A 25281-nucleotide genomic window follows, 5' to 3' on the forward strand; every position below is an offset into this window, starting at 1 on the left:
TGAAGGCAGGGTGGATTTACAATGAAATATACTGGCCCTCCCAATGACACAGGGCTCCCAGGGCCAAGCAGTCTAGCACCAGGTCTGGGACTGCCCCCTTTTGCGCAGGGGGCAGATGCTCTGTGGGGGGCCAGTCCCTTTGCAGAGAGGGCTGTGGGGAGGGGACAGGGGAGCAGGGAGACTCACTTGCAGCCTCAGGAGGGCCAGCAGGAGACAGGGAGCAGTGAGAACACGGGCTGGAAGGCTGCAGAGGAGCACGGGGCAATGGAGAAAAGTGGCGCTCTGAAGCAGAAAAGCAGCGCTTCTCTCCAGCTGCCACCCAGTGCCTTCCAGCCCATGTTCGTGCTGCTTGCCACCACCTGGTGAGTAGAGGCTTGCCGCAGGGTGGGAAGGGCAGCTACCGCAGCACGGCGGGGGAGCACAGCTGGGGGATGGAGAGCCCACAAGCTGAACAACTGGCAGGAAAAAGCCTCACTTTGATGCGGGAAAGTGCTGCTACTCTCCAGCAGCTGGCCATGTGGCTGTGCTGCCCTCTCCTCCTGAGACCATCAGCCCCTGTAATGTTGTGCTGCTGTAGGCTGCCACCTGGTGAGTGGTGGCTGCTAGGGTTGCCAGGTGTCTGGTTTTGAACCGAACAGTCCAGTATTTGAGCTTTCTGTTCAGGAAACAAATTGAGAAAATATAACGGAGAAAATATAAATGCCCGGTATTTTCTAAATAAGATGTAATGTAGATTGTGATGGAATATCAAGTGCGTCCGGTATTTTTGTTGAAACCATCTGGCAACACTACTGGCTGCCTATTGGCGAGGGAAAGAGCAGCTAGGGGATGGAGAACCCAGGATGGGGGGGGCTCTGTCAGTCTTCTTCTTCTGCCCCCTATGGCACCTCTGCTCCTGCACTGGGCCCCTAGCTCTACCACTTCCACCCAAGGCCCTGCCCTTCTGGGGGCCCAGACCTGTCTCCCCCCCACACACACCTTGGCCAGGGGGCTGGCTATTCTGTCAAGGTACCTCAGTTTATTTTCATTTACTTCTCATTACTTATAGGAGGAGAATGAAAAAAAAGAATGAAAATGGGAGGGACAGGAAGAGTGAATGTTCCTTTTCTTGGCCGCAAAAATGAAGCTGAGCACAGGCCCTCACTAACTCTCAGTCCGCCACTGCATGCAGGCAACTCCTTCTGACAGAAACCTCAAGCAATGAACTCCTGACTTGTCCTTGGAAGCAGCTGCATTATGTCTCTGTCCCTTCCCAGATCCTTACTGATGAGGGACATTCTACTTCAACAGTGATACAGTTATACGCCAGTTTGGGATAAAATGGGTTTAAAACTAGTTTGCTGTCTCTGATACGTATTCTGGCCCTGAAGAAGTACCCCGACAAGACAAACATCTTTTTCTTCCGTGGTCTCATCAAGAGAAATCTTTACTTTCAGTATCAGGCATCATACACCGATCTCAGAAACCACTCTTTCACAGGCAAGGAATGTTGTGAATTGCTTAGATACACTGGGCCATAACCTCAACTGAAATCAACGGAGCTAAACCAATTTACACCAGCGGAAGATCTAGCTCAATATTTAAATGCAATCCAAACTTAGAGGCCAAATTTGACTCCTAACCAGCACATACAGCACAATCAGAAACAAACTCAGCTGCTATAGGGGCTGGTAGTTACCTTAATAATCTAAAGGACAGGGGTGGTTTTATGAAGCCTGGAACAAAAATACGCATTGCCAGGGCCAGGGACATGAAATATACAACTTCACCAATGAAAGGACTAATCTTGCCAGGGGACGAATACCTTCCTCCAGGCCTGCTGATAGCAGTTGGGGGGCCAAACTGGCCTAGGGCCTGGCAATTCAAAGGGATCCAGGACTCCTAGCTGCCACTGCTGCTATTGCAGCCGTGGTCGTGGCCAGACTCCTGGGCCCTTAAATTGCCACGAGAGCACCAGAGTGGCATTTCGTGCAGTGCTGAGGGCTAACTGTCCTCGGTCCTGCCCCTTCTACTAGAGCCTCCATCCTTTCTGGGGGAGTGGAGCTGGCTCCTCTCATACATCTTGCTAAGGGGCCTGCAGAACCTGTCAGCAGCCCTGCCCTCATCTCTCATTTCTCAGGAGGTGCTCCCCACTTCACAGACCTAGGACAATAAGTAACATTAGCACATTTTAAAGCACCTTTGTTAATAACATCCTTTCAGAGGGCAATAATTCTCAATATGTAGAAGAGAAAAACATTTCTAAGATGAGTTGGAGCACAGTTCTTTTTGACAGAACCATTATAGCGGCCAGGTGACTATCACGGCCTCCAGTATAGGGGAGGGATAGCTCAGTGGTTTGAGCATTGGCCTGCTAAACCCAGGGTTGTGAGTTCAATGCGGAGGCCATTTAGAGATTTGGGGCAAAATTTTGTCAGGGATGGTACTTGGTCCTGCTGTGAAGGCAGGGGACTGGACTCGATGACCTTTCAAGGTCCCTTCCAGTTCTAGGAGAGAGGCAATCTCCATTATAAAAAAAAAAAAAGTAAGAGGTCATCACTGGATGAACATAACATGCACTACGCATGATATCTTGGCCTAAATGAAGTGAAAGGGGTTTTTGCCAGTGACTTCAGTGGAGTCAAAGTTTCATTCTCTGAGACTAAAACCTTCAAATATCCATTCTAAAAGAAGAGTTTGAGACTAGGCAAATTACTAAGTTTATACCATTTCTGTATTTCATAGGTTAGCATATCCTTCTTGTGGTACAGCTTATACCAGACAAATAGGACCAAATTTTGAAATCAGACCTTCATTTTGGGTATATGAAAACTTAGTACGCTGACCTAGTAGATAATTGTGAAACTAAGTATTTGGGCCTCAGTCCAGCAAACATTTAAATACATGTCTAATTTTAAACAAGAAAGTTGTCCCAATGACTTTGAAGACTTATTTACACATGTACACAAAAACGGTTTCTATGTACAAAATGGAGGCCTTCTGAAAATATAATTTAAAGAAAAGTTTTTTTCAAGAGCATATTGTTATGCTTAGTATATTGAGCACTTGTATATGTTCAATTTGTCAGGAGAGGAGACACATCATTTTGACTGCACAAAACTTAAATAGGCTGAAGCTTCTGAAAACACCTAGTTCACACTGGGATACTCAATGGCTTAACAAAAACATCCATCACTCCCATATTTTCAATATAAGGTGTATTCAGCACTAGTGAGTATTAAATAGCAGACAGAATTAGTAAGTTACTTTTTAAAATATCATTTTCATTGTCACAAGATTTCTGCTGCATTTGTGGATAACACTTCATACTGTAGGCATATTAATAAATGCCACTGAAAATTTTGGTCTTTTAACTTTAAGACTTTATAGGATACAGGCTTTTAATTGACACACATAGATACTAATTATTGTAGTAGTTTATCTCTAACCTATGTCTCCAATTTATTAATATATAGAATAAGATATTTCAAAATTTTAAATTGCAGTGAAACTTTGATTGTCTCAAAAGGGTTAAAACAGACTTACATAGGCTTTTTTACAGCTGTTCTCCAAACTAATCCATGAGAGCATAATCAACATTTCTAGATGATGGACTCTACTGTTGGGTGCTGAGAGCCCTCAACTCCCCATGCATCTAGTGAGAACAGAGGTGTCAAAGAACGTCACAGGATAAGTTTTCACCTCTTACTAACATTAGAAAGTTCTGAATTAACACACAAGACACACAAATTTATGCACAAGGATAACATATGAAGTGGCAGTTGCAGAGCCTTTTCAGATTCATTGTATTTGCTTCATATTACAAGCAGCACAATGCCATTTCTGGATTTCATTTAGTAATTCCATTTCCCTCTCTCATTTTTCCTCTATCATTTGTTCACATTCCCTTTTTCCTATATTTGGGAAAAGCATCTAAAATCCCTGTAGCATTAGTTTTTCTTTGTTAATGTCAAAAATGTTAATCCGTGAAGACTTGCTTCCTAGATAATGTTAATTCAGCTGCCAGTTTTATAATAGGATTATGCTTTCCAGGATTTAAAAAACCCACTTGTTAGTTACAAAACAGACTTCTACTAACAGCTATAAAATCTAATTTAATCCCTATTGGCATTAACTAAATAGCTGAGGTACAATTTCTGTCTAGCTACACTTAACACCCTGCTACCAGTATAAATATATAAAATTCCCTTTGAAGTTATAAAGGAAACTGTTCAGCAAGATAAATGGGGTCTCATGAGTCCAATCGTATGCTATCTCTGAGGCATAACAAATGTTGCTTACATATTGTAAGGATTATGCGGAAAGTTTATTCAAATAGATTAATCCGTGTTTACATGCATTAGTTCTCCCTCTGACAATGAAAATACAATTAAAACAACTGACATTTCATGTATTTAAAAATAATTGCTAATCATCATCTAGTAAAATATTGCCTACTTTGATTGGCGCCAAAGTTAAAAATGTAATCTAACCTGCTTAGGCTAAAAGAAAATGCACAGCTGGGGTGCGTCTACACAGCAGCATTATTTCGGAATAACAGCCATTATTCTGAAATAACAAAGCGAGCATCTACACAGCAATTCTGTTCTTTCAAAATAAATATGAAATAATGGGCAGCTTATTCCAACTTCTGTAAACCTCATTCCATGAGGAATAATGCCTATTCTGAAATAGCTATTTTGAAATAGCAGTAGCTCCACTGCTGCTATTTTGAGATAGCTCCTCCCCAGAGCCATTCAAAGTAATTACTCCCTCGTGCTTCCTGGGGCGCTAAATTAAGGTAGTGTGTCCACATTAGGGAAGCCTGCCTCGGACTAATTTCAAGGCTTCTCTGTAGTGTAGATGCTCTATTTTGAAATCAGCTATTCTGAAATAAATGTGCAGTGTAGACATACCCGTGTAGAACATCGTTCTCTTTATGTATGATCATATTTGGAATCCAATACAGTCTACCCTCCCTAAAAGTCCAAGATACATTCAAAAAAACTTGGACTTACAGCGAAACAACTTAAAGCAGGGAATTTTCTTCCTGCAGCTGACTTCCATTTAAGCATATTGGGAGAGTGTTTTGCATGATTTATAGCGGGGAATGGGAGGACTTATAACGCATCAGTTCCTACACACATCAACGACTTTAGTGTGGAACGGGTATATATCAGGGCGACTTATAGTGGGGATGCCCTATATATGCAAATAAGTTTTCCCAGTTTTGGCATGTGCTCTAATATAGGTGTTTGGAGGCAATCTAATACCACCCTGTAAAGAGGTATGGTCAGAGAATGAGGCAAGCTTTCCCACTCCCTCCTTTTTCAAAACAATACTCCCAATATGTGAAGTCACGATCATCATACTTATGCTGCTCCCAAATGGGAAGCTGTCTAGAACTATCATTAACAGAACTCATGGGCTGCGTCTAGACTGGCATGAAAAAACTTGCCAGCTGTCTAAACTGGCTGCTTTGAATTTGCACAAGAACACTGACAATCTAATGTAAGATTGTCGGTGTTCTTCCACAAATACAATGACTCTCCCGTTAGGGAAAAAGCCCTCTTGTGCAAATGCTTTTGTGCAAGAGGGCCAGTGTAGACAACTGAGAACCGTTTTGCGGTAAAAAGCCCTGATGGCAAAAATGATGATCGGGGCTTTCTTGTACAAAACTGCGTCTAGATTGGCACAGACATTTTTCCGCAAAAAGTGCTTTTGCGCAAAAGCATCCGTGCTAATCTAGACGCTCTTTTCGAAAAATGCTTTTACCAGAAAAACTTTTCCGTTAAAAGCATTTGCGGAAAATCATGCCAGTCTAGACGCAGCCACCGTGTTCTGGTGTTTCAGTGATAGTAAATGTAGGAAAAACACATATAGGCATAATTTATTCCATTTCAGACAAATATTTGATAGCAATGTAATATTTTCTGGCAGGGGGACAGAAAAACAGAAAGTTTATATGATAATATGTAATATATCAGAGTAGATCCATCTGTTCAGAAGTTGAACATGTATTTCAGAAGCATCAGAGGGGTAGCCGAGTTAGTCTGTTCAGGATAAACTTAAAAAACAACAAATAGTCTGGTAGCACTTTAAAAACTAACAAAACATGTAGATGGTATCAAAGCTCATGATGCCATCTACATGTATTTCAGGGCAATCTAACCTCTTTAAAGATGTAAATTGCAGTCAAACACACAAAACAGTAGGGTTCTCTTTATTCTTTCACAAAGGGGGCAAAGCCCCTCATACCATCTACATGTTTCATTAGTCTATAAAGCTACCAGACCATTAGTTGTTTTTTCTGTAACAGACTAACTCATTACCCCCTGAAGCTACATTGCTAGGCTGGCCACTTTGTTTATCAATAAGCAGGAAGGCAGACAGGTTATAATTTTCCTGGGTAGTATTGCTAGCCAAAAGAAAATGCTGGCAGTTTTCGAGGACAGGGTTCCAATAATATAAAAGCCTATCATTGTAACTTGCTGGATTTTGAAAATTCACGCACTTTTACATGGGAACAGAAATACATTGAACATGTGTCTACATGCATGTGGGAGAACAATTGTGTGCATGAATGTATTGAAAGTGGTGTCAAAATGTGGTAGATTGAAAATGTTTAGTTTATTCTGTTTTTAACTCACGAAAGTAGTTTAAAGCAGGACAGAAACTTGAATGTTTGATGTTTTCTTGTAAAACATTTCTTTAGTTAGCCTGAACTGAAATCTTTTAGCAAGTGCTGACGTTGGAGCATTCTAGGTATTTCTGTGTTTCTAGAGCCAGCACTAGTATTGTAATTCAGTTCTAAGCAGCCATGTGGTTTTAGCACTATGTTCAGGAAGCACTCTCCTACTCTGCATGGACTTTGGTGTATCTTTTTGTTGTAAGACAGAGACCAGATGCACACATGCCATTTTGCAAAGTTAAGTTTAAACTGGTATTTTAATGTGCAGTATATGCATATTTCTGGGCATTCATTAGTTCTAGTAAACTAGCTATAGCTACACAGTTATTTTGGGCACCTAAGATTCAGTCTGTTCAACACAATTGTCTGTTTTGCTTTATAAGCTGTTGTTTAGTGTAAGGTCTTTTCATGATTCAGACAGGGAAAAATTCTGTTAGCTTATGTGAGATCTAGAGCTTTAAGCAATAGTAAGTAACCCAATGTGTTGTCTTCTGTTGAAGAGAGATAAGTTACTTCACTCTACATTGAAGATATCATAGTGTGGGCTTAGTTGGAGATGGAAATAAAAGGCTGGTTTCTGAGGGGTTCTACTCTATCTTGGGAATGGTTTGTCATGTGCAATCATTGAGTTTAATTTAAAACGTTTTAGTGAAAAGCTAGTGGCATAACACGAGAGTATAAATGCAATGAGAACTGACAGACATACATAACAGTTTAGGAATACTGGGGCTGTCAAGTTCTAAAGACAAATTTTCTGTATACAGCTCAAAGCCAGAATTCCTTGCTGTCACAGAACACCTGAGGAATCAACAGCACAGTTAAAAAAGAATCACATTTGAAATTTACTTAGCGAAAGAGAGATATGACTAAGCAATTCTACACACAAAATATATTTGCTACCAAAGATGACTATAAAGCTGCCTTAGAGGGAGGCAAGATTTTCATTCTGACATATAATAATATATATTATCAGGGCAGATCCAGTATTTCTTACTCATGCAAAAATTTCCTGGATCAGGTCTTAAATATGTAATATGGTATATTGGACAAGTGAAGTAATGTGGATTTCTGTTAACTGGAGATGAAGGCTAGCTTAATGACTGCTGTACATCAACATATTAGAGGTTGAACCTCTCTAGTGCAGCGCACTCTCTGGTCCAGTAACATTTGTGGTTCAGCATGATTTTAGTTAGCTGGATGTCTGCTGATTGTGGGTGGGGCCACGTTGCCTGTGCTCCTCACTGCCCCAGGCCGGGACCACAGCTGGGTGTGGCTGTGGAGCTCTGGGCCAGGGCACAAAAGTGGAGGGATAGGTGACCAGGGGCCTGGCATTGGAGCTCCCATGCCATGGTTACCTTCTCATGGTACAGAAAATTCTCTGGTTTAGCACTAATCAGGTCTCTAGGGTGCTGGACTAGAAAGCTTCAACCTATGCTATTAACAAGAAAGCAAAACACAAAAATGAACTCCCAACTATATCTCATAACAAGGTGCTCTGTGCCACTCATAGAGCTAACTAGCTAAGTTATTTTTTATGATCTCTGTGAGTTATTGATATCAGAAACATTGCTTTATGAAACAGATTACAGAAATACTATCTATGTTAAAGGGCTGTCTAGAGGGTTTTATGTTTTTCTTCAAGCTTTGTTGTTGAATCTCTGTATTTTTTTTAGATAGTCTGAGGGTATGTCTACACTAGAAAGTTAGTTCGAACTAACGGACGTTAGTTCGAACTAACTTTAATAGGTGCTACACTAGCGCTCCGCTAGTTCGAATTTGAATCGAACTAGCGGAGCGCTTAGTTCGAACTAGGTAAACCTCATTTTACGAGGACTAACGCCTAGTTCGAACTAGCTAGTTCGAACTAAGGGCTGTGTAGCCCTTTAGTTCGAACTAGTGGGAGGCTAGCCCTCCCCAGGTTTCCCTGGTGGCCACTCTGGCCAACACCAGGGAAACTCTATGCCCCCCTCCCGGCCCCGGACCCCTTAAAGGGGCACGGGCTGGCTACGGTGCCCGTGCCAGGTGCAAGCCTGCCAGCACCCAGCTAGCAGACCCTGCACCTGGCACGGCACAGAGCCACCCACCCGATGCCCCCCAGCCCACCTCCTCTTGCCGGGACCAGGCTGGCGGCTCCCGGGAGCTTGCCCTGGACCGCAAGAGGCGGGCACCTTCCTGGGCTAGTGCGGACATCGTGGACCTCGTCCACGATCTCCGCACTAGGCACAGAAAAGTGGCCGTCTAGGGCAGGAGAGCTGCCAGCCTGGCCACCCAGGACCAGGTGTGCATGAAAATCAAGGGGGTCCACTGAGACCCCCGACACTGAGCCCTGAGCTTACAATGGCCGTACTGGGTCAGACCAAAGGTCCATCTAGCCCAGTAGCCTGTCTGCCGACAGCGGCCAACCCTAGGGACCCTGGAGGGGATGGACCGAAGACAATGACCAAGCCATTTGTCTCGTGCCATCCCTCTCCAGCCTTCCACAAACTTTGGGCAGGGACACCACTCCTACCCTCTGGCTAATAGGACTCCATGGACCCAACCTCCATCACTTGATCTCACTTCCCTTTAAACTCTGTTCTAGTTGTAGCCTTCACAGCCTCCTGCAGCAAGGAGTTCCACAGGTTAACTATTTGCTTTGTCAACAACAACTTTCTCTTACTAGTTTCAAGCCTGCTACCCATTCCTTTCCTTTGGTGTCCTCTAGTCCTTCTTTATGGGAACTCAGGAAGAACTTTTCTGAATGCACCCTCTCCACCCAACCCCTGCTTTTAGAGACCTCTATCCTGTCCCCCCTCCGTCTCCTCTTTTCTAAGCTGAACAGTCCCAGTCTCTGTAGCCTCTCTTCATCTGGGACCTGTTCCCAACCCCTGATCATGTTAGTTGCCCTCCCCTCTCCCAGCCTTTCTCTTCCCCTCTCCCACCTCCTTTTCCCAGTCTCCCCCAGTTTTTTTCAATAAAGACAGAGTCAATGTTGGAAGAAACGTTATCTTTATTTTGTACATCAATAAGAAGGGGGGCTAGGGAAGGGCAAGTGGAAGGAGGTGAGGGAGGAATGGGGTACGAGCCCCCGATGGGGAGGACTGGGCTGGCTCTGCGGGCTTCTGGGGGTGGAAGCTCTCCTGCAGCCCCCCAATTACTCCCTCTCCCCAGATGGCAGCCTGCGGCAAGTGCAGCCGGGCTGATGGCCGAGTGGTGTGATGTGCCCAGTGTGGGCACTCAGGGCACTCCAAGCCAGAACTTCTTTGCAAGCGGGGCACCCCTTAGAACTGTGTGTCCGGGGTGGGGGTCGGGACCCTTTAAGCGCAACCCTCGGCTAGCCTGAGACAGTATCTCCATGCTCTAAGTCCTCCTTTTATGCCCTGCCGGCACTGCTTCCAGCCATCATTAAGCCCTGTTCAGAGTCCACTCAATGTGGACTTACTAGTTCGAACTAGCAAAACGCTAGTTCGAACTAGTTTTTAGTTCTAGATGCGTTAGTTCGAACTAGCTTAGTTCGAATTAACTAATTCGAACTAAGTTAGTTCGAACTAGCGCTGTAGTGTAGACGTACCCTGAAAGACAAAAGACACAAATTGGATGATGGCAGGTTGAGTGCTATTGTGCTTAGAAGCAATCTCTGGTGGACTGTTACATAGAACTAAAAGAAGCCTTTAATTTAATATTTAAACTTGTGCTATGTAAATCCAGTGCAACTGACTAATCAAAACACAAATCTTTATAGAGATCTTCTATCTCCCTCTGAAACAAAGGAAAAAACGCTTAGAAATTTTCAGTGAATATTGGTCTAAGTCAACAAACACAAATACTTTTAAAGAGAGAGACAGATGAAGAGTGCTGTACCAAAGCTATACATTTATAATTGAGCAAATAATTATACCTTCGCAGTGCTTGACATTTCTGAAGCACTGTACAAACATTAATGAATAAGCTAAAAGTTCATACTTAATAACAATAAAAACAAATATATCATACTCATATATATCTTAAATGGCTCTGGACATCTCAATTGATAAGCAATACACTTTAATGGGAAACATGCGTTTATACCTTTTGATATTTATTTATTTTGATATAAATAATAAAAGATGCCAATCAAGGCTCTAGGAATCCTAACACATAATTAGCAATACAAGAAAACCCTAGTGGCACTAAAATAATTCATACAGGCATACTGCCAGCCAGCTGCCTTTGAAACAGCTCTTTCCCATACCATTATTCTGGGGACACTTCCCCACAGCTCTTGCAAAGCACATACGATAGCACATATGATTTTTTTCAGAGTGCTAACCACCAAATTCAGTCTATGTGGTCCAAGACAACAGCACTTCAAGAGTGTAACAGTCTCTCATCTTATTTCATTTGTCAAAGATCATCCATAAACCAGGATGATCTATGAGAATGAAGATAATAAACAGAGAGTGCTTACAGGCCACCTCATCAATAATGGAGATCAAAAGAGTATTACTGTGTCCTATCATTTAAGTAGCGATCTGTCATTGGAAGAAGATTCTCCTTGAGAACTCTCCAGAACTTCATTGGTTCTTAGAAATTAGGTTGTGGACTGTCATGCTTAGTGGGCAGAGGAAGAACTGGGTAGTAGATCAAATCAAGGGTTAAGACTGGAGTCAGGAAGCAGTAACTATACCAGGAGTTAGAGCTGGAACTATAAACTAATGGTCAGAGCCAGGATCAGGAACCAGAAGACATGCCAATAGTCATTCTTGGAGCCAGGAACCAGGGACAGGGTAAGGAAGCCAGTACTAGGAGCAATGTGAGGTGGCAGAGAATGGTCAGGAGCAAGGTGTGAGGAACAGACCAGGATAAGCCTAAGAGCAGAGCCAGAGCAAGATAGGAGCAAAGTGAGGAGCAGCAGATGCGGAAAGGATTGCAACTGTAGGTATGAACATATTGAATGGCCACAGAGCTTTTGCTGTATTTAGACACCAGCCAACCTGTACAATACATTGTATTGTTCATTATAGTTTTGACGGTGTACTTCAGTGTTTTTGCCTCACCACAGTATGGCTATTGTTTTTTATTTGTAGGAGTGTACAACGTATACTGTTTGGGCCTCATTTTTGGAAGTGCTGCATGCACATGGTTCCTCTTGACTTCAAATTGACAATTCTGGATGTTCATGCTTCACCCCTATAATGTACTGTGTCTGGGCAGACCACTGCACTCTATCACAGCGTATTGCTGGCTCAGGGACTGAGCCAGTACTTGGAATATTTGAAGGGCTATATGAACATTAGCTAAGTTAAAAAACAAAACAAAATGATTTCCCAGTTTGATTAATCTATTCTAGCATGCAATTTTTGTTAATTTAAGCCAAGATATTTTCCCTCAACCATGTCTAGATACCCTTTTGTCAGTTACATTAGATCATGTCCAAGTCAAACTTAATTGGATACATTTGAACTGAAGGAAAAGCAATAAATGGCAATTCAGAGTCTCTTTGCTAAAAGATAAGTTTTATTGATCTCATTAAGAAGAAAATTGCTGAATATTGTGACTTTACTAGAGCTACCGTGAATCATCAGATGAAGGCTTGTACTGTAAAACAATACGAACAAAAAACTTGATTGCCATTCAGGAGAGGTGGATTTTCTAGGACTGTGGAGGGATTAATAGGGGAATAAAAACACTTTACAACTTTTATAAAAATCTATATTCATCAGAATGCTTCAAAGATCAAAAAGATCTTGCAGAGCTTTTCCTTTCAGTTCAACCTCCCTACACTAAACTAGAAGGACTCTTGGACCCTCCAATTCCTACTGAAGAAATTTCTCAGGCTATTCAGTCTTTTAATAATGGCAAGACACCTGGGAAAGCAGCATTCCCATTCTAATTTTGAACATCTTTTGAAGAGAAATAACCCCCCAAGTGCTTGTGTAGATTTAATCATTTGCTTATACACTTGTCAGCAAGCTTTTTCCCTGTAATAGGAAGGCAATTAGCTGTGCACTAATTTATTATAAATAAAGCAAAGATCTTGTAAAACACTCTAGTTGTCAATGTCTCTCATAACTGTGACTATAAAAAATTCTTACTATGATCCTAGAGAAATACCTGCCACATTGATAAATACTGACTAAGCCGGCTTTATTAAAAACAGAGTATCATACATAAAACAGAAAAAGCTGTTGATTATATTTGGAATAGCCAGAGATTTATGGAAACCTACTGAAGCTTTTTCTATGATGCTGCAAAAGCTTTTAATAATCTAGTAAGGGATTTTTTTCATATGCCATATTGATCCATTTTATGAATTCATCTCCTACACTATACTTAGTCACAGTATTACTCTACATGTAAGAGCCTCTTTTAATCAGTGATAAGGAATGAAAAAAGTCAGAGAGCCTCAGATTAGGCAAAAGTGCATCGAAAGGTTGCTGTCTTTCCAGTGTGCTGTTCATTCTGATCCCATGATCAGATTCTGAGAATGATGTAGAAGGCATATCTATGGGTGAAATGACTATAAATCAGCATGTAGGCGGTTGATCTGCTCTTAATTGTAACAAACCCAGAGTTATTTCTGCTGTAGACACTGCTCATAATGGAACAGTTAGTGAAAAGGAGGGGTTTTAATCCTATTTTTTAAACAGTTCAAAAGAACGAATTGATTTTTTCAGGACACAGCAGAGCAACAACTGCCCTCCCATGTGCAAATGCTTTGCCTTCTGCCCCAGCCTTAACACTCTAGCCAGCATAGATAGCCAGGTGAAAGGTGGAGAAGTAACAATACTCCAAAAGTAGGTAAAATAACCTAATCCCTTCCAGAGTAAGAAGGGACTGGGACTCTTTCTGGGAGCAGCTTTGAGGCTCAATCCAGCCCAAGATATTGTTAAAGTGTAACTCTGAATGCTAGTACATGTTATTGGTTAACTGGTATGCGGTTAGACAGAGACAACAATAACACTTATTAACAGAGAGGGCTGTACACCCCAAAGGATCCTGAAGCACTTCCACAAATGCCTGCAAACTCATAGGGGATTGTTTTTTCACCTGTAATATGAAAAACAGCAGCAATACAATCCTACAGAGAACAGTTTCAGGAGAGTCAGTGCAAAATAACGCTTGAATGTAACCAAGTCAAATGTACATGTCTGAGCTGAAATTAAGTAAAGCAATTAGAAGTAGCACCTTTATTATTTCAGAAGGTGTCCTAGCAACTCTAGTCAGAGGCACAACTTCACATCTCACCAAAAAGATATTAAGGGGAAACCTTTATTTGATAATATTCAGCCGTGTAAGGTGGAACTGATCCCAAAGCACATGTGCATGGCCCAGCACCGTTTTGAGATCTGGGCTGGCAACTGGGGAAGATGACCCAAAATTACATGACAGTAGCCCACAGGCAGTGTCTTCTAGAGGAGCCTGCTAAATCAGAGCTGGAGAGATCTCCTTCTGAGGACCCAGGGTAAGAGGGTATGTCTACACTTAAGAGTCCCAGTTTGAGGAGACTAAAGTGATGAGAGAACTAGAGAGGTGGGAGAAGAATGACCCAGATGTGCTGTTGTAGCGTTCTTAAGTATCATTGCAGACAAACTCTCCTTTGCCCTATGACTGCAGAGGTATTAATTAGCCATTTCATTTTGAATGGTTTCTTGCAATATGCATTAACTCCTTGGCTATGTCTACACTCCAGGCTTCTTGCGCAAGAACTGTTTTGCGCAAGAGTTCTTGCACAAAAGTTCTTACGCAAGAGCATGTCCACACTGCCATGTGCTTTTGCGCAAGAGCGTCCATGGCAGTGTAGATGCTCTCTTGCGCAAGAAAGCTCTGATGGCCATTTTATCCATAGGGGCTTCTTGCACAAGAAACCCCGATGCCCGTCCACACTGCCTTCTTGTGGAAGAGCTCTTGAGCAAGAGGGCTTATTCCTCATGGGGAGAGGAATAACTCTTGCGCAAGAAGCCTTCTGTTCTGACGCCTTACTGTAAATTTACTTGCACAAGAACGCACATGCAGTGTAGACGCTCCACATGTTTTTCCGCAAGAACATTTGTTCTTGCGCAAAAAGCCTGCAGTGTAGATGTAGTCCATATGTTTAACAGTCTGTTTCACTTTGCATTTAGCTGGGAGACTCTAATTACCTTTCCTAGACTGAAGAGCTCTGTGAAGCTTCAAAGCTTGTCTCTTTCACTAACTGAAATTGACCCAGTGAAAGATCTACCTGAACTCTCATATATCCCAGGACCAACATAGTTACAGAAATAGTGCAAACAACATTTTGAGACCTACCAGAGAACAGCCAGTTTTTAATCCATTTAACATGGTCCATGTCGATTTTAGATTGTTCTGGTTTTTTAACAATAAAATGTACTGAAGTTCCAATCAAACATCTAACCAAAGTCTAAGTATATTCAATCAAAATTATTACCATCATCATCAACCAATTTTACAATCTGATTTTTTTAAAGTTATCTGGTTACTTTGATCTATTTTCTATAGGCTAATGCTGATTCACATTCATTATACTATATAACCTTCCTTTAATTTTTTATTAATTGAGTCTCAGATCAGCTGCTCCACTATCTTGCCTAGGATGTATATAAAAAGACAGGACTATAATTACTTGTATCATAATATTTATCCTTTTCAAATACTGGCACAACATTAGCTTTCTTATAATCTTCTGGAATTTCCACAATGTTCACAGGCTTGTTGAAAATCAACACTACCATCCAGAGCAGTCCTCAGCCAGCTTTTTTAAAACTCTTGGATACAAGCTATCTGAACCTGCTAATTTAAAAATGTCTAACTTCAGCAGACAGACTTTAACAGCATCTACAATTCACCAACTGTGTCTTTCAGTGTTCTTTGTTCTGTATTCTGCACAATTTCCAGAGATGAATCCTACAATATTTAGCCATACACACACAATACATTGTTTACAAACCCAATCAATTCAAAGTTTATGTTTATACCATCACAGGAGAATAAACAGACTTGGGTAGCAGAATCAACTGCATCTGATGTTAAAATATTCAGATAAGAAACAGTCAGAGATTTAGAAAAAATTATGTAGAGATACTTTAGTTACTGTGTATTGTTTGCCTTAGAGATGACATGAATGAGATAACAAGATAAAAATATTCAACATGAGGAAAGCTATAAAAAGCTACATCTGGTCACTTTTTTAATGGGGGGGCTATGCCAAGATTTTGGCAAGTGGTGAAGGGCCACACTTCTATGGAAGGGGTGTAGGGTCTGGGATGGAGGTTGGGTGCAGAAGGAAGCTTGGGGTGGGGGACTAGGGTGCAGGAGGGGGTGTGGGATCTGAGAGGGAGTTTGGGTGAGGGAGGAGTGATGGCTTGGGGTAGGGGAATGGAGCGCAGGGTCCAGGAGGGGGTATGGGTGCAGGAGAGCATTCTGGCTTTGAGGAGGGGTGTTGGAGAGGGTGCATGGTCTGGGAGGGAGTTCTGATTGGGAGAAGGGGGAAGGAGGTACAGAGGGTTTGGATGGTGGCCTGGGGCAGGGAGTTGAAGAGGAGAGACAGGTGGGATGCTAGAGGCAGGCTCTGGCTAGGAGGTGCTAAACTAGATGGCTCCTAGCCAGCAGCTCTGCCAGGAACCTGAGGCAGGCTGGCTGCTGCAGTCCCAGGCTTGTGGGCTGGATGTACCACGTGGCTCTACTCTGGGTTTGGGTGGGGAGAGGAGAGGAAGGGAGGCTTCACATGCTGCCCCTGCCCTCAACAAAATTTCTCAGCTCCCCCATCGACTTTCCTTACTCCTTGTAACTTGGTGGAGTAACTGGATCAATGGGGACATCATCAGCAGTCAATTTAGTGGGTCCTTATCAGACCCACTAAATTGAACCCTGGGAGATTAATTTCCAGAGCACTGATTTCAGGATAAGTGAATGCAAGCCTTAAACCCACTGTCTTTGTCTCCAACATTTAAAGTCCCCAGAACCAGAATAGTGTCTTCCTGTACATGTTCTGATCAACACTGACATCATGACACTCACATTTATTTATTTATTACCTTTCTGTTCAGAGCCACACCATCTTCACAGTCCAGTACAGCACAATCTACATTTAGAGATGAAATTTTCTTTATTTTTCTTTCATCATCTGCAGGTACATATAGCACAGCTCTCCTAGGTACATACTTGTGAGAAGGCTTGGAGTGCAAACCAAGTTTAGGAATATCAGCTGATAGCGGGAAACTTTTCCTGAAAAAAAAAACACAGGAATTTAAGTTACATTCCTGATTACAACTTAAAAAATATTTAATGTGTTTTTTTAGAAGAGGATATTCTTACTGAGGTACAACTCATCAGCTACTGAAACCAGAATCTATGTCATGAGAAACCGATCTTACAAAGAAATACATTAAAAAATACACTGAAAGAACATTAAGGTTGCAAAGTAAAATATTCAAAAGTTAGGAAATGCTGGAGTTAGGGTGACCTGCCCCCTTTACTCCATCTTTTAGAGCAGTGATCACCAACCAGTAGTTCGGGATCTACTGGTAGATTTTGGAGCCTCTGACAGGTGATTCTAACTGGTTGGTCCCCGTGGCTATCAAGTGCTAGCTGCTCCTCCTCCCACTGCTGCATATCTCTGGCCCTTTGCCTTGGAGCTGTTCCCCCAGGAGTCTCCTGCTTGCTTGCTGTGCATAGCAGGGGAAGGAGAGGAGGGAGCTAATGTCACGGTGCCCCCTTTTCCCACCCTGTATCCTATCTCCACAGAGCAGAGAGGGGGTACAACAGGACTAGGAATACAGCAAGTTTGCTGGCTTCTTTTGGGAGTAGTGCAGCGCTAGAGCAGGGGTGATCCTGCCTTAGCCCCACTACACCATCAGGAGCCACCTGAGGTAAGCAGTGCCCAACTGGAGTTCACATCCTGAACCCCTACCCAAGTCGTGAACTGCCTTCTATGCCTCAAGCCCCTGCCTTAGCCCTGAGCCTCCACGCATTCAAATACACTTCCAGAGCCTGCACCTAGAACCCCCTCCCGCAACCCAACTGTCTGCCTCAAGCTCAGCTCAGAGCCACTTTCGCACTCCAAATCCCTTAATCCAAGACCAGAGTCTGCACCCCAACCTGCTGCCCCAGACTGGTGAAAGTGAGTGAGGATGAGGGAGGGAAGGAGGATGGAGTGAGCAGGGGTGGGGTCTCAGAGGGGCAAGGAGCACAAAGGAGGTGGGGCAAGGATATTTGGATTTGAGGTAGATCTTGGCTTGCACTTAAATTCAAAAAGTGATCTCGCGCTTAAAAAGGGTGGAGACCCCAGCTTTAGAGTGTCTCCAGCCAGGCTGCTTCCTTTTATTCTTACTCTGTGCTTCTCACTCCTACTCTGTCCTAGTTCTACTCAATCCTAACCCCCTCAGGGTGCACCCTTTAGCCTGCTCCTATTCCACTAATTAGTTTGATTTTTCCTTCTCCATTTTGCCTGGGCGCCATCAGTGGAGGCAGCCAGAACACAACAGTAATTAAATCAAAACAATAAATAATAGAGACATTCTCTCTGCTCCCACTTGTGGCCCCTGATGGAATTGCAAGAAAAGCTCTACTCAGGCACTGCAGCCTAGGAAGGAGCATGTGCAATCCTGTTAGCACATAAGTTCTATGTGAAACATGGTCACAGCAGATGACATCTTCAGAACAAAACACTGAGAGCCATAACAAACATCTATTCACTGTATGCAACCTGCAATTTTCAGAGGCTTAAGACTTAGTAAACTTGAGTGGACACCACAAGGAACATCCATAACACTAAGCCTTAGGGCAGGGGTCAGCAACCATATATGGCTCGCAGCTCAAGCACAGCCTTGCATTGCTCCCCCCGCGATACAGCCTTGTGCCCCCCACAAGATTGGAGACAGAGCTGGCTTCCTGCAGGGGGTAGGAGAGTGGAGAAAGCCCCAAGTCTCGCTGTGCGATCGGGGAAGACGCCAGAACCAGAACCAGATCTGTGCATACGCTCCCTCTCCTGGCTGGAGGACCAGACACGCTGTCTGGAGGCCTTTTCCGCTGTTTCATTGCCCAGAATCTGGCCAACGGAGCAGTGGGAAGCCATGCCTGGGACAGGGATCCTTAAAGCAGCGCGGGGAACAAAAAGCAGACCTGGCCGCCATCTTGCCTGAGAAGAACCCGCTGATGCCATGCCTGTGTCCCCACCCCTGCCATGAATAAAGATAATGTTGATTTTGTGTTGGACATATTTTACTTTATTTAAAAATGAAGCCTAGCTAACAAGCCACCAATTGGGGCCCAACCCCCATCTGGCCTCAGCAGCATAACACTCCTGCACCCTCCCACATCCAAGCCTTGAGTACATCATACACACAACCCCACTGCCTGAGCCTCTCCTATACCCCAATCCATACTCCGACACCCCCACATCACTACCCCTCTGCTATAATACTCTTGCACCCCCACACACTCCAACCTTGTGCCCCGAGTCCATCATACACCCAGGGGCTCGACAATCTATGTAATCTACTTGCCCAGGGCAAGTAGATTACATCTGGGAAGAGCCAGGTTCGGGCGATCTGCACATACGCAGAACGATCTGCACATGCGCAGAACGCCAGACAGCACGGCTGGCGAGCGGGGCTCGCCGCAGCTTGGCGAGCCCTGTGTATGCATATATAATTTTTTTGTATATGAAGTTAGGAATATTATCTATGCATTTATTACAAACGTGTTTACATCTGGGGAACACGCACTAGGCATAATTCAATCAGTCTAGATAGCTGGCTGGGAAGGAGAACAATCGGTTTTAAAAGATGCTAATCTCCCACTGGGAAGCTTTGCTGAGCATGCTACAAACAGCCTACAAGTTATGGCTGCTATGGCCCTACAGATACATGTGACCAAGTCATCTGATACTGGACTCCATCACAGAATACTAGTATTTTTCCACTATAAGGCATGGGAACTAAAACTGGGAGACAAAGAGTTCCTGTCATATGCAAAAGCTATTTAAGACATAGAAAAGACATCATATGGTTCTTCTCCAGTGACTCTCCACAAAAAGGAAACACCTGAAAAACAATGAATAAACGGGGGGAGAAGAATTGAACCAAGGCTAGAAGGGTCTCTAGTCTGTGAAAGGTATACCTGGGATTTTACACTGCAAGACCAGAGCAACTTACACTCAAGAATCTCTGCAAATTGCCTAAAACAACATGTAAGGTGTGAATTTGCTAGTCATCTTCAATTTCAGTATGTTTCAATATGTTCAACTTAGATTGATGTTTTCTTTTATTGACTAAAGAGACCTGCTTTGATTTGTTTGATATCTCTTATAATCAATTAAAATCTATCTTTAGTAGTTGAGGGAGTGGGTGAATACAGCTTAAGCTGTACCGTTCTCTGTGCAGTGCAAGACAGGATAATTTTGGAATTACTTTCCAGATAGGGTATACACCAATGAAGCCAGTTAGTGCCCAAACTCCACAGTCTTCCCATGCAGGGGCTGGTCAGAGAGCCTGTCTATATATTATTACAGCTGGGCGTGTCCCTACCTCTGAGCTGGTGAAAGTGTGAGACTGAGAATGTGTCACAGCATTACAGGATGAGAGGCATCCTAGGCTGGTGGGTCAGAGGTTGCCGTGGTACCCAAGTTTTATGCGGCACGAGGGTGGAGGAGTGGCAGAACCCATCACATTGCCATCTAGACAGAGCAGAGAACAATGCTTAAAGGCAGTAGCTGCTGGCTGGCTGCCCAGCTCTTAAGACAGTGTGGTGCCAGCAATAGCACAGAAGAAAGGGTGACAAAGTGATATTCACCAATATTAGTTTTCACAGTTGACTTAGTGCCCCTTTACCAGTTTTACTTCTGCACTACTGCTGCCACCCAGGGGCTGACAGCCACAGCTCTGCTGCCTTCAGCTAAATGGTTTTTGGGAAGGAGAAAGGCAAGAGCCCTGGCCAGGGCTGCCTCCCTCTAAGGAACTGGAAGGGGAATAGAGCCCAAGACCAGGTGCTCCCTTTACCCCTGTCTCCCAAGAGTACATAGCCCATCTACATGAGGCCCAGGCACCTGTAGCTGAGAGCTAGAGCTCTTAAAAAAACACACCCAACCAGCTCACACTTCCTTTGACACATTCCCACACCTTCCATGGGAGACCATCCCCATAGTTTGAGAAACGCTGCACTAGAGTGAGTCTCCTACCAAATTTCAGGTCCCTGTACCAAAGCCTGGAAGCAGTACAGCTTCTCAATGAAACAGTTGTACAAATCTTTTAACATGTGCAAAACAACATATTTTCCCCTTATCACTGTTCATGGAAATGGCCAAACCTTTCCAAATTAACTAGCCTGAGGAGGACACCTACGGTATGTCTACACAACAAAGTTAATTCGAACTAACACATGTTACTTCGAATTAACTTTGATAGGCGCTACACTAGCGCTCCGCTAGTTCGAACTTAATTCGAACTAGTGGAGCGCTTAGTTCGAACTAGGTAAACCTCATTTTATGAGGACTAAGCCTAGTTCGAACTTACTAGTTCGAATTAAGGGGTGTGTAGCCCCTTAATTCGAACTAGTGGGAGGCTAGCCCTCCTTAGCTTTCCCTGGTGGCCACTCTGGCCAACACCAGGGAAACTCTATTGCCCCCCATCCTGGCCCCGGACCCCTTAAAGGGCCACAGGCTGGCTATGGTGCCCGTGCCAGGTGCAAGCCTGCCAGCACCCAGCCAGCAGACCCTGCACCTGGCACGGCTCGAGCCAGCCACCCGATGCCCCCCAGCCCTCCCCCTCTTCCCGGGACCAGGTTGGCGGCTCCCAGGAGCTTGCCCGGGACCGCAAGAGGCGGGCACCCGCCTGGTCTGGTGTGGACATCGTGGACCTTGTCCACGACCTCCGCACTAGGCACAGGAAAGTGGCCGTCTAGGGCAGGAGAGCTGCCAGCCTGGCCACCCAGGAGCAGGTGTGCATGAAAATCAAGGTGGTCCACTGAGACCCCCGACCCTGAGCTTACAATGGCCATACTGGGTCAGACCAAAGGTCCATCTAGCCCAGTAGCCTATCTGCCGACAGCGGCCAACACTAGGTACCCTGGAGGGGATGGACCGAAGACAATGACCAAGCCATTTGTCTCGTGCCATCCCTCTCCAGCCTTCCACAAACTTTGGGCAGGGACACCACTCCTACCCCCTGGCTAATAACACTCCATGGACCCAACCTCCATGACTTCATCTCACTTTTCTTTAAACTCTGTTCTAGTTCTAGCCTTCACAGCCTCCTGCAGCAAGGAGTTCCACAGGTTGACTCTTTGCTTTGTGAAGAAGAACTTTCTGTTACTAGTTTGAAGCCTGCTACCCATTCCTTTCCTTTGGTGTCCTCTAGTCCTTCTATTATGGGAACTAATGAAGAACTTTTCTTTATGCACCCTCTCCACCCCACTCATGCTTTTATAGACCTCTATCCTATCCCCCCTCAGTCTCCTCTTTTCTAAGCTGAAAAGTCCCAGTCTCTTTAGCCTCTCTTCATATGGGACCTGTTCCCAACCCCTGATCATTTTAGTTGCCCTCCCCTCTCCCACCCTCTCTCTTCCCCTCTCCCACCTCCTTTTCCCAGTCTCCCCGATAAAGAGAGATTCTATAAAGAGAGATTCTATTTTTGACCACGTTTTCTTTATTTTGTACATCAGGAAGGGGGGCTAGGGAAGGGTAAGTTGAAGGAGGTGAGGGAGGAATGGGGTACGAGCCCCTGATGGAGAGGACTGGGCTGGCTCTGCGGGCTTCTGGGGGTGGAAGCTCTCCTGCAGCCCGCCAATTGCCTCCTCTCCCCAGATGGTAGCCTGTGGCAAGTGCAGCCGGTCTGATGGCTGAGTGCTGTGATGTGCCCAGTGTGGGCACTCAAGGCACTCCAAGACAGGACTGCTTTGCAAGCGGGGCACCTCTGAGAACTGTCTGTCCGGGGTGGGGGTCGGGTCCCTTTAAGCACAGACCTCGGCTAGCCTGAGGCAGCAGCTCCACGTTCTAAGTCCTCATCTGATGCCCTGCCGGCACTGCTTCCGGCCATCCTTAACCCTGGTTTAGGGTCCACTTAATGTGGACATGCTAGTTCAAATTAGCAAAATGCTAATTCGAACTAGTTTTTTAGTCTGGATCCGTTAGTTCGCATTAGCTTAGTTCGAATTAACTAATTCGAACTTAGTTAGTTCGAATTAGCGCTGTAGTGTAGACATACCCCTACATGGAAAAAAAAATCAGCCTCAACAGTTACAGATGAGTGAAAACAAAGATTTTTAAAATGGCATAGCCTGAATAAAATGTGCCTTTTTCATTAGAAGGGAGGAAATCTCTAGAGTCCAGGACTTTCTCATTAGTGCTCCATTTTACTAATGTGACCAATCAGGTAGGTGGCCAGTTTTATTACACGGCACCTAACATGGGATTTGAGTTTGCAAGCTTGTGAAAAAAATACTTAGGCTTGTGTTGTCACCCTTAATAAACTATGGCTTTCTTTAAAAAAAACCTAACAACTATGAATAATGAAGCATGAAGATTTGTTCTCTAATCTTGCTCTGGTTATAAGATTTTGGGGAAGGGGAACTTTATGCCTATACTAGGACTCGCAGAAAATGCCAATGCCTGTTTCTAGCTGTTAAACTGGATTTAAATACAGCTACAATATGTTAAATGTTTTTCTGCATAGTATTCCATACATAAATCAATTAGTATTTCGATTTGTATCTGATGAAAAATAGTGCAAGTAATTAACCTCTGGAACAATTTACAAAGGATCATGTAAATTCTCCATCACTGATAATTTTTAAATCAAGATTGGTTATTTTTCTATATTTGCTCTGGGAATTATTTTGGGAGAACTTCCTTGGCCTATGTTTTACTGGACTAGAGGAGTTCATGATGATAATGGACACTTCTAGCCTTGGAATCTATGCATTTATTAAATAAAAATGACAACTTAATAGAGAGACAGAGATAATGAGAACCAGAGATGACAGATGCCAAACATGTCACCTAATAAAAGATTCTAGATACTGTAGTGATGGACATGGCATAAGAAGCTGAACAGGGCAGAATAAAAAGTATACTCCTCTATATAAGCTATGCCTAACAATGATGTTAGGCAATTGTGAAGCAAAGGGAAGAGGAATGAAAAAGAGACATCCAGGAGACATAGTAGATCTCCAGCAAGATGTGATTCATGCTTTCAAAAAGTTTGAAAAACCCTGTTGTAAAATATGTGGCCTATAGAGAAGACATGATGTAATGTGGTATAAAGGTTTTAATGGCATGCCTTTGGAATGAACTCAACAATTAACTCATGCCATTTCTACCACATATGTGCATTATCACACATATACAGCATGTAGGAATAATATTAAGTCATTCATGTGACATGCAGAATATATAATCAAGATACAAATATCATTGATACATATACTTTTATATTTCCATTAATGTAATATCTTCCATATTGTTACTTTTTGATCACTCCAAAGCGCTAGTGTGCCAAAGAAGTTTGCTTCAAATTACATATAACTAAACCTTCCAAATGCTTGAAAATGGACACAATCGATTTAATCTATAAAAATGTCAGATACAATACTTTGAAATGAATAACAGTCCCTCTCAAGATACAGGACTATGTAGCACTTTAAAGACTAACAAGATGGTTTATTAGTCTTTAAAGTGCTACATAGTCCTGTATTTTGTTTCAGCTACACCAGAGTAACACGGCTACATTTCTATCACTATCCCTCTCAAGGACAGACTTTCTTCAGCTCAAGGCTGTTATATTCACAATTAAAACATGTTTACTAAAAATGTATTAAGAAAGATCTACTGGGATTTTAACTCTATGGACCACCTGAAAATTGCAACTATATCATGATCTCCCTCATCAGTTATATAATTGACCTTGGTAGACTGGCCTTTTAGCATGGAAGAGACTACTTCTGTTCTATTTTTTGTAATATGACTGGTAACACTAAATGGAGCCTAATCAACAGGGCAGTTGAGCTGTTAAATAAAAATTAAACATCATTTATTAGAAGTGCTTGAGCTATCTTTATTCATAAATCTTTTCCACCTATGACTGCAGCAGCTTCAAGAAACATGCAGCGGGGATCTTGATACTTGGGACCTAAGTGACATTATTGAGATTCATACTCGTCTTCCAATTTTTTTGTTAATAACTAATGTTCCTTGTCTTATGGAGACGTGCAAATGATAATAGAAATTGAAAGAACTAGCACGGCTGCGAGTTAACTTTACTCAATCCCACTTTTGGGCAAGATATTCAGGATGGGGGATGATGAGAAGGAGGAGATGTTTAATTTTAAATGAAGATTAGAAAGAGCCTTTTTCAGTGTGACAGAGGTCAGTGAAGAAGTCTGCACATATATGAGGTGACAGAGCAATTAGTTTCTATTCTCTTTCTCTCATGGCTTCCACCTTTAATTCTCAAAGACACAAGGAAGTCAAAGAACTCAGACCCTTGATGTGTAACACTCCCATCTCTGTACCCTTACTATTTGTTTCTTTTTCTTTCCCTGCATGCATCTGATGTAGTGAGTTGCAACTCACAAAAGCTAATGCCATAATAAAATTGTTAGTCTATAACAGAGGTGAACAAAAGATCTGGCCTTCCAGCAGGTTGATCCAGCCTGCGGAG

At 43.3% G+C, this 25281-nt stretch overlaps 1 protein-coding gene across 2 annotated transcripts in view; it reads right to left on the reverse strand.

Moving 5' to 3' along the window:
• The window catches only part of CLYBL (citramalyl-CoA lyase), a 270792-nt gene that overhangs the window by 95505 nt on the left and 150006 nt on the right, over nt 1-25281 (reverse strand). For both annotated transcript variants that reach the window (XM_075918756.1, XM_075918755.1), the window contains exon 2: nt 16663-16852. In XM_075918756.1, the coding sequence (XP_075774871.1) occupies nt 16663-16852 (190 nt within the window). The remainder of the gene's footprint in view (nt 1-16662; nt 16853-25281) is intronic.

The sequence above is a fragment of the Pelodiscus sinensis genome, chromosome 1 (assembly GCF_049634645.1).
Source record: "Pelodiscus sinensis isolate JC-2024 chromosome 1, ASM4963464v1, whole genome shotgun sequence".
Classification (NCBI taxonomy): domain Eukaryota; kingdom Metazoa; phylum Chordata; order Testudines; family Trionychidae; genus Pelodiscus; species Pelodiscus sinensis.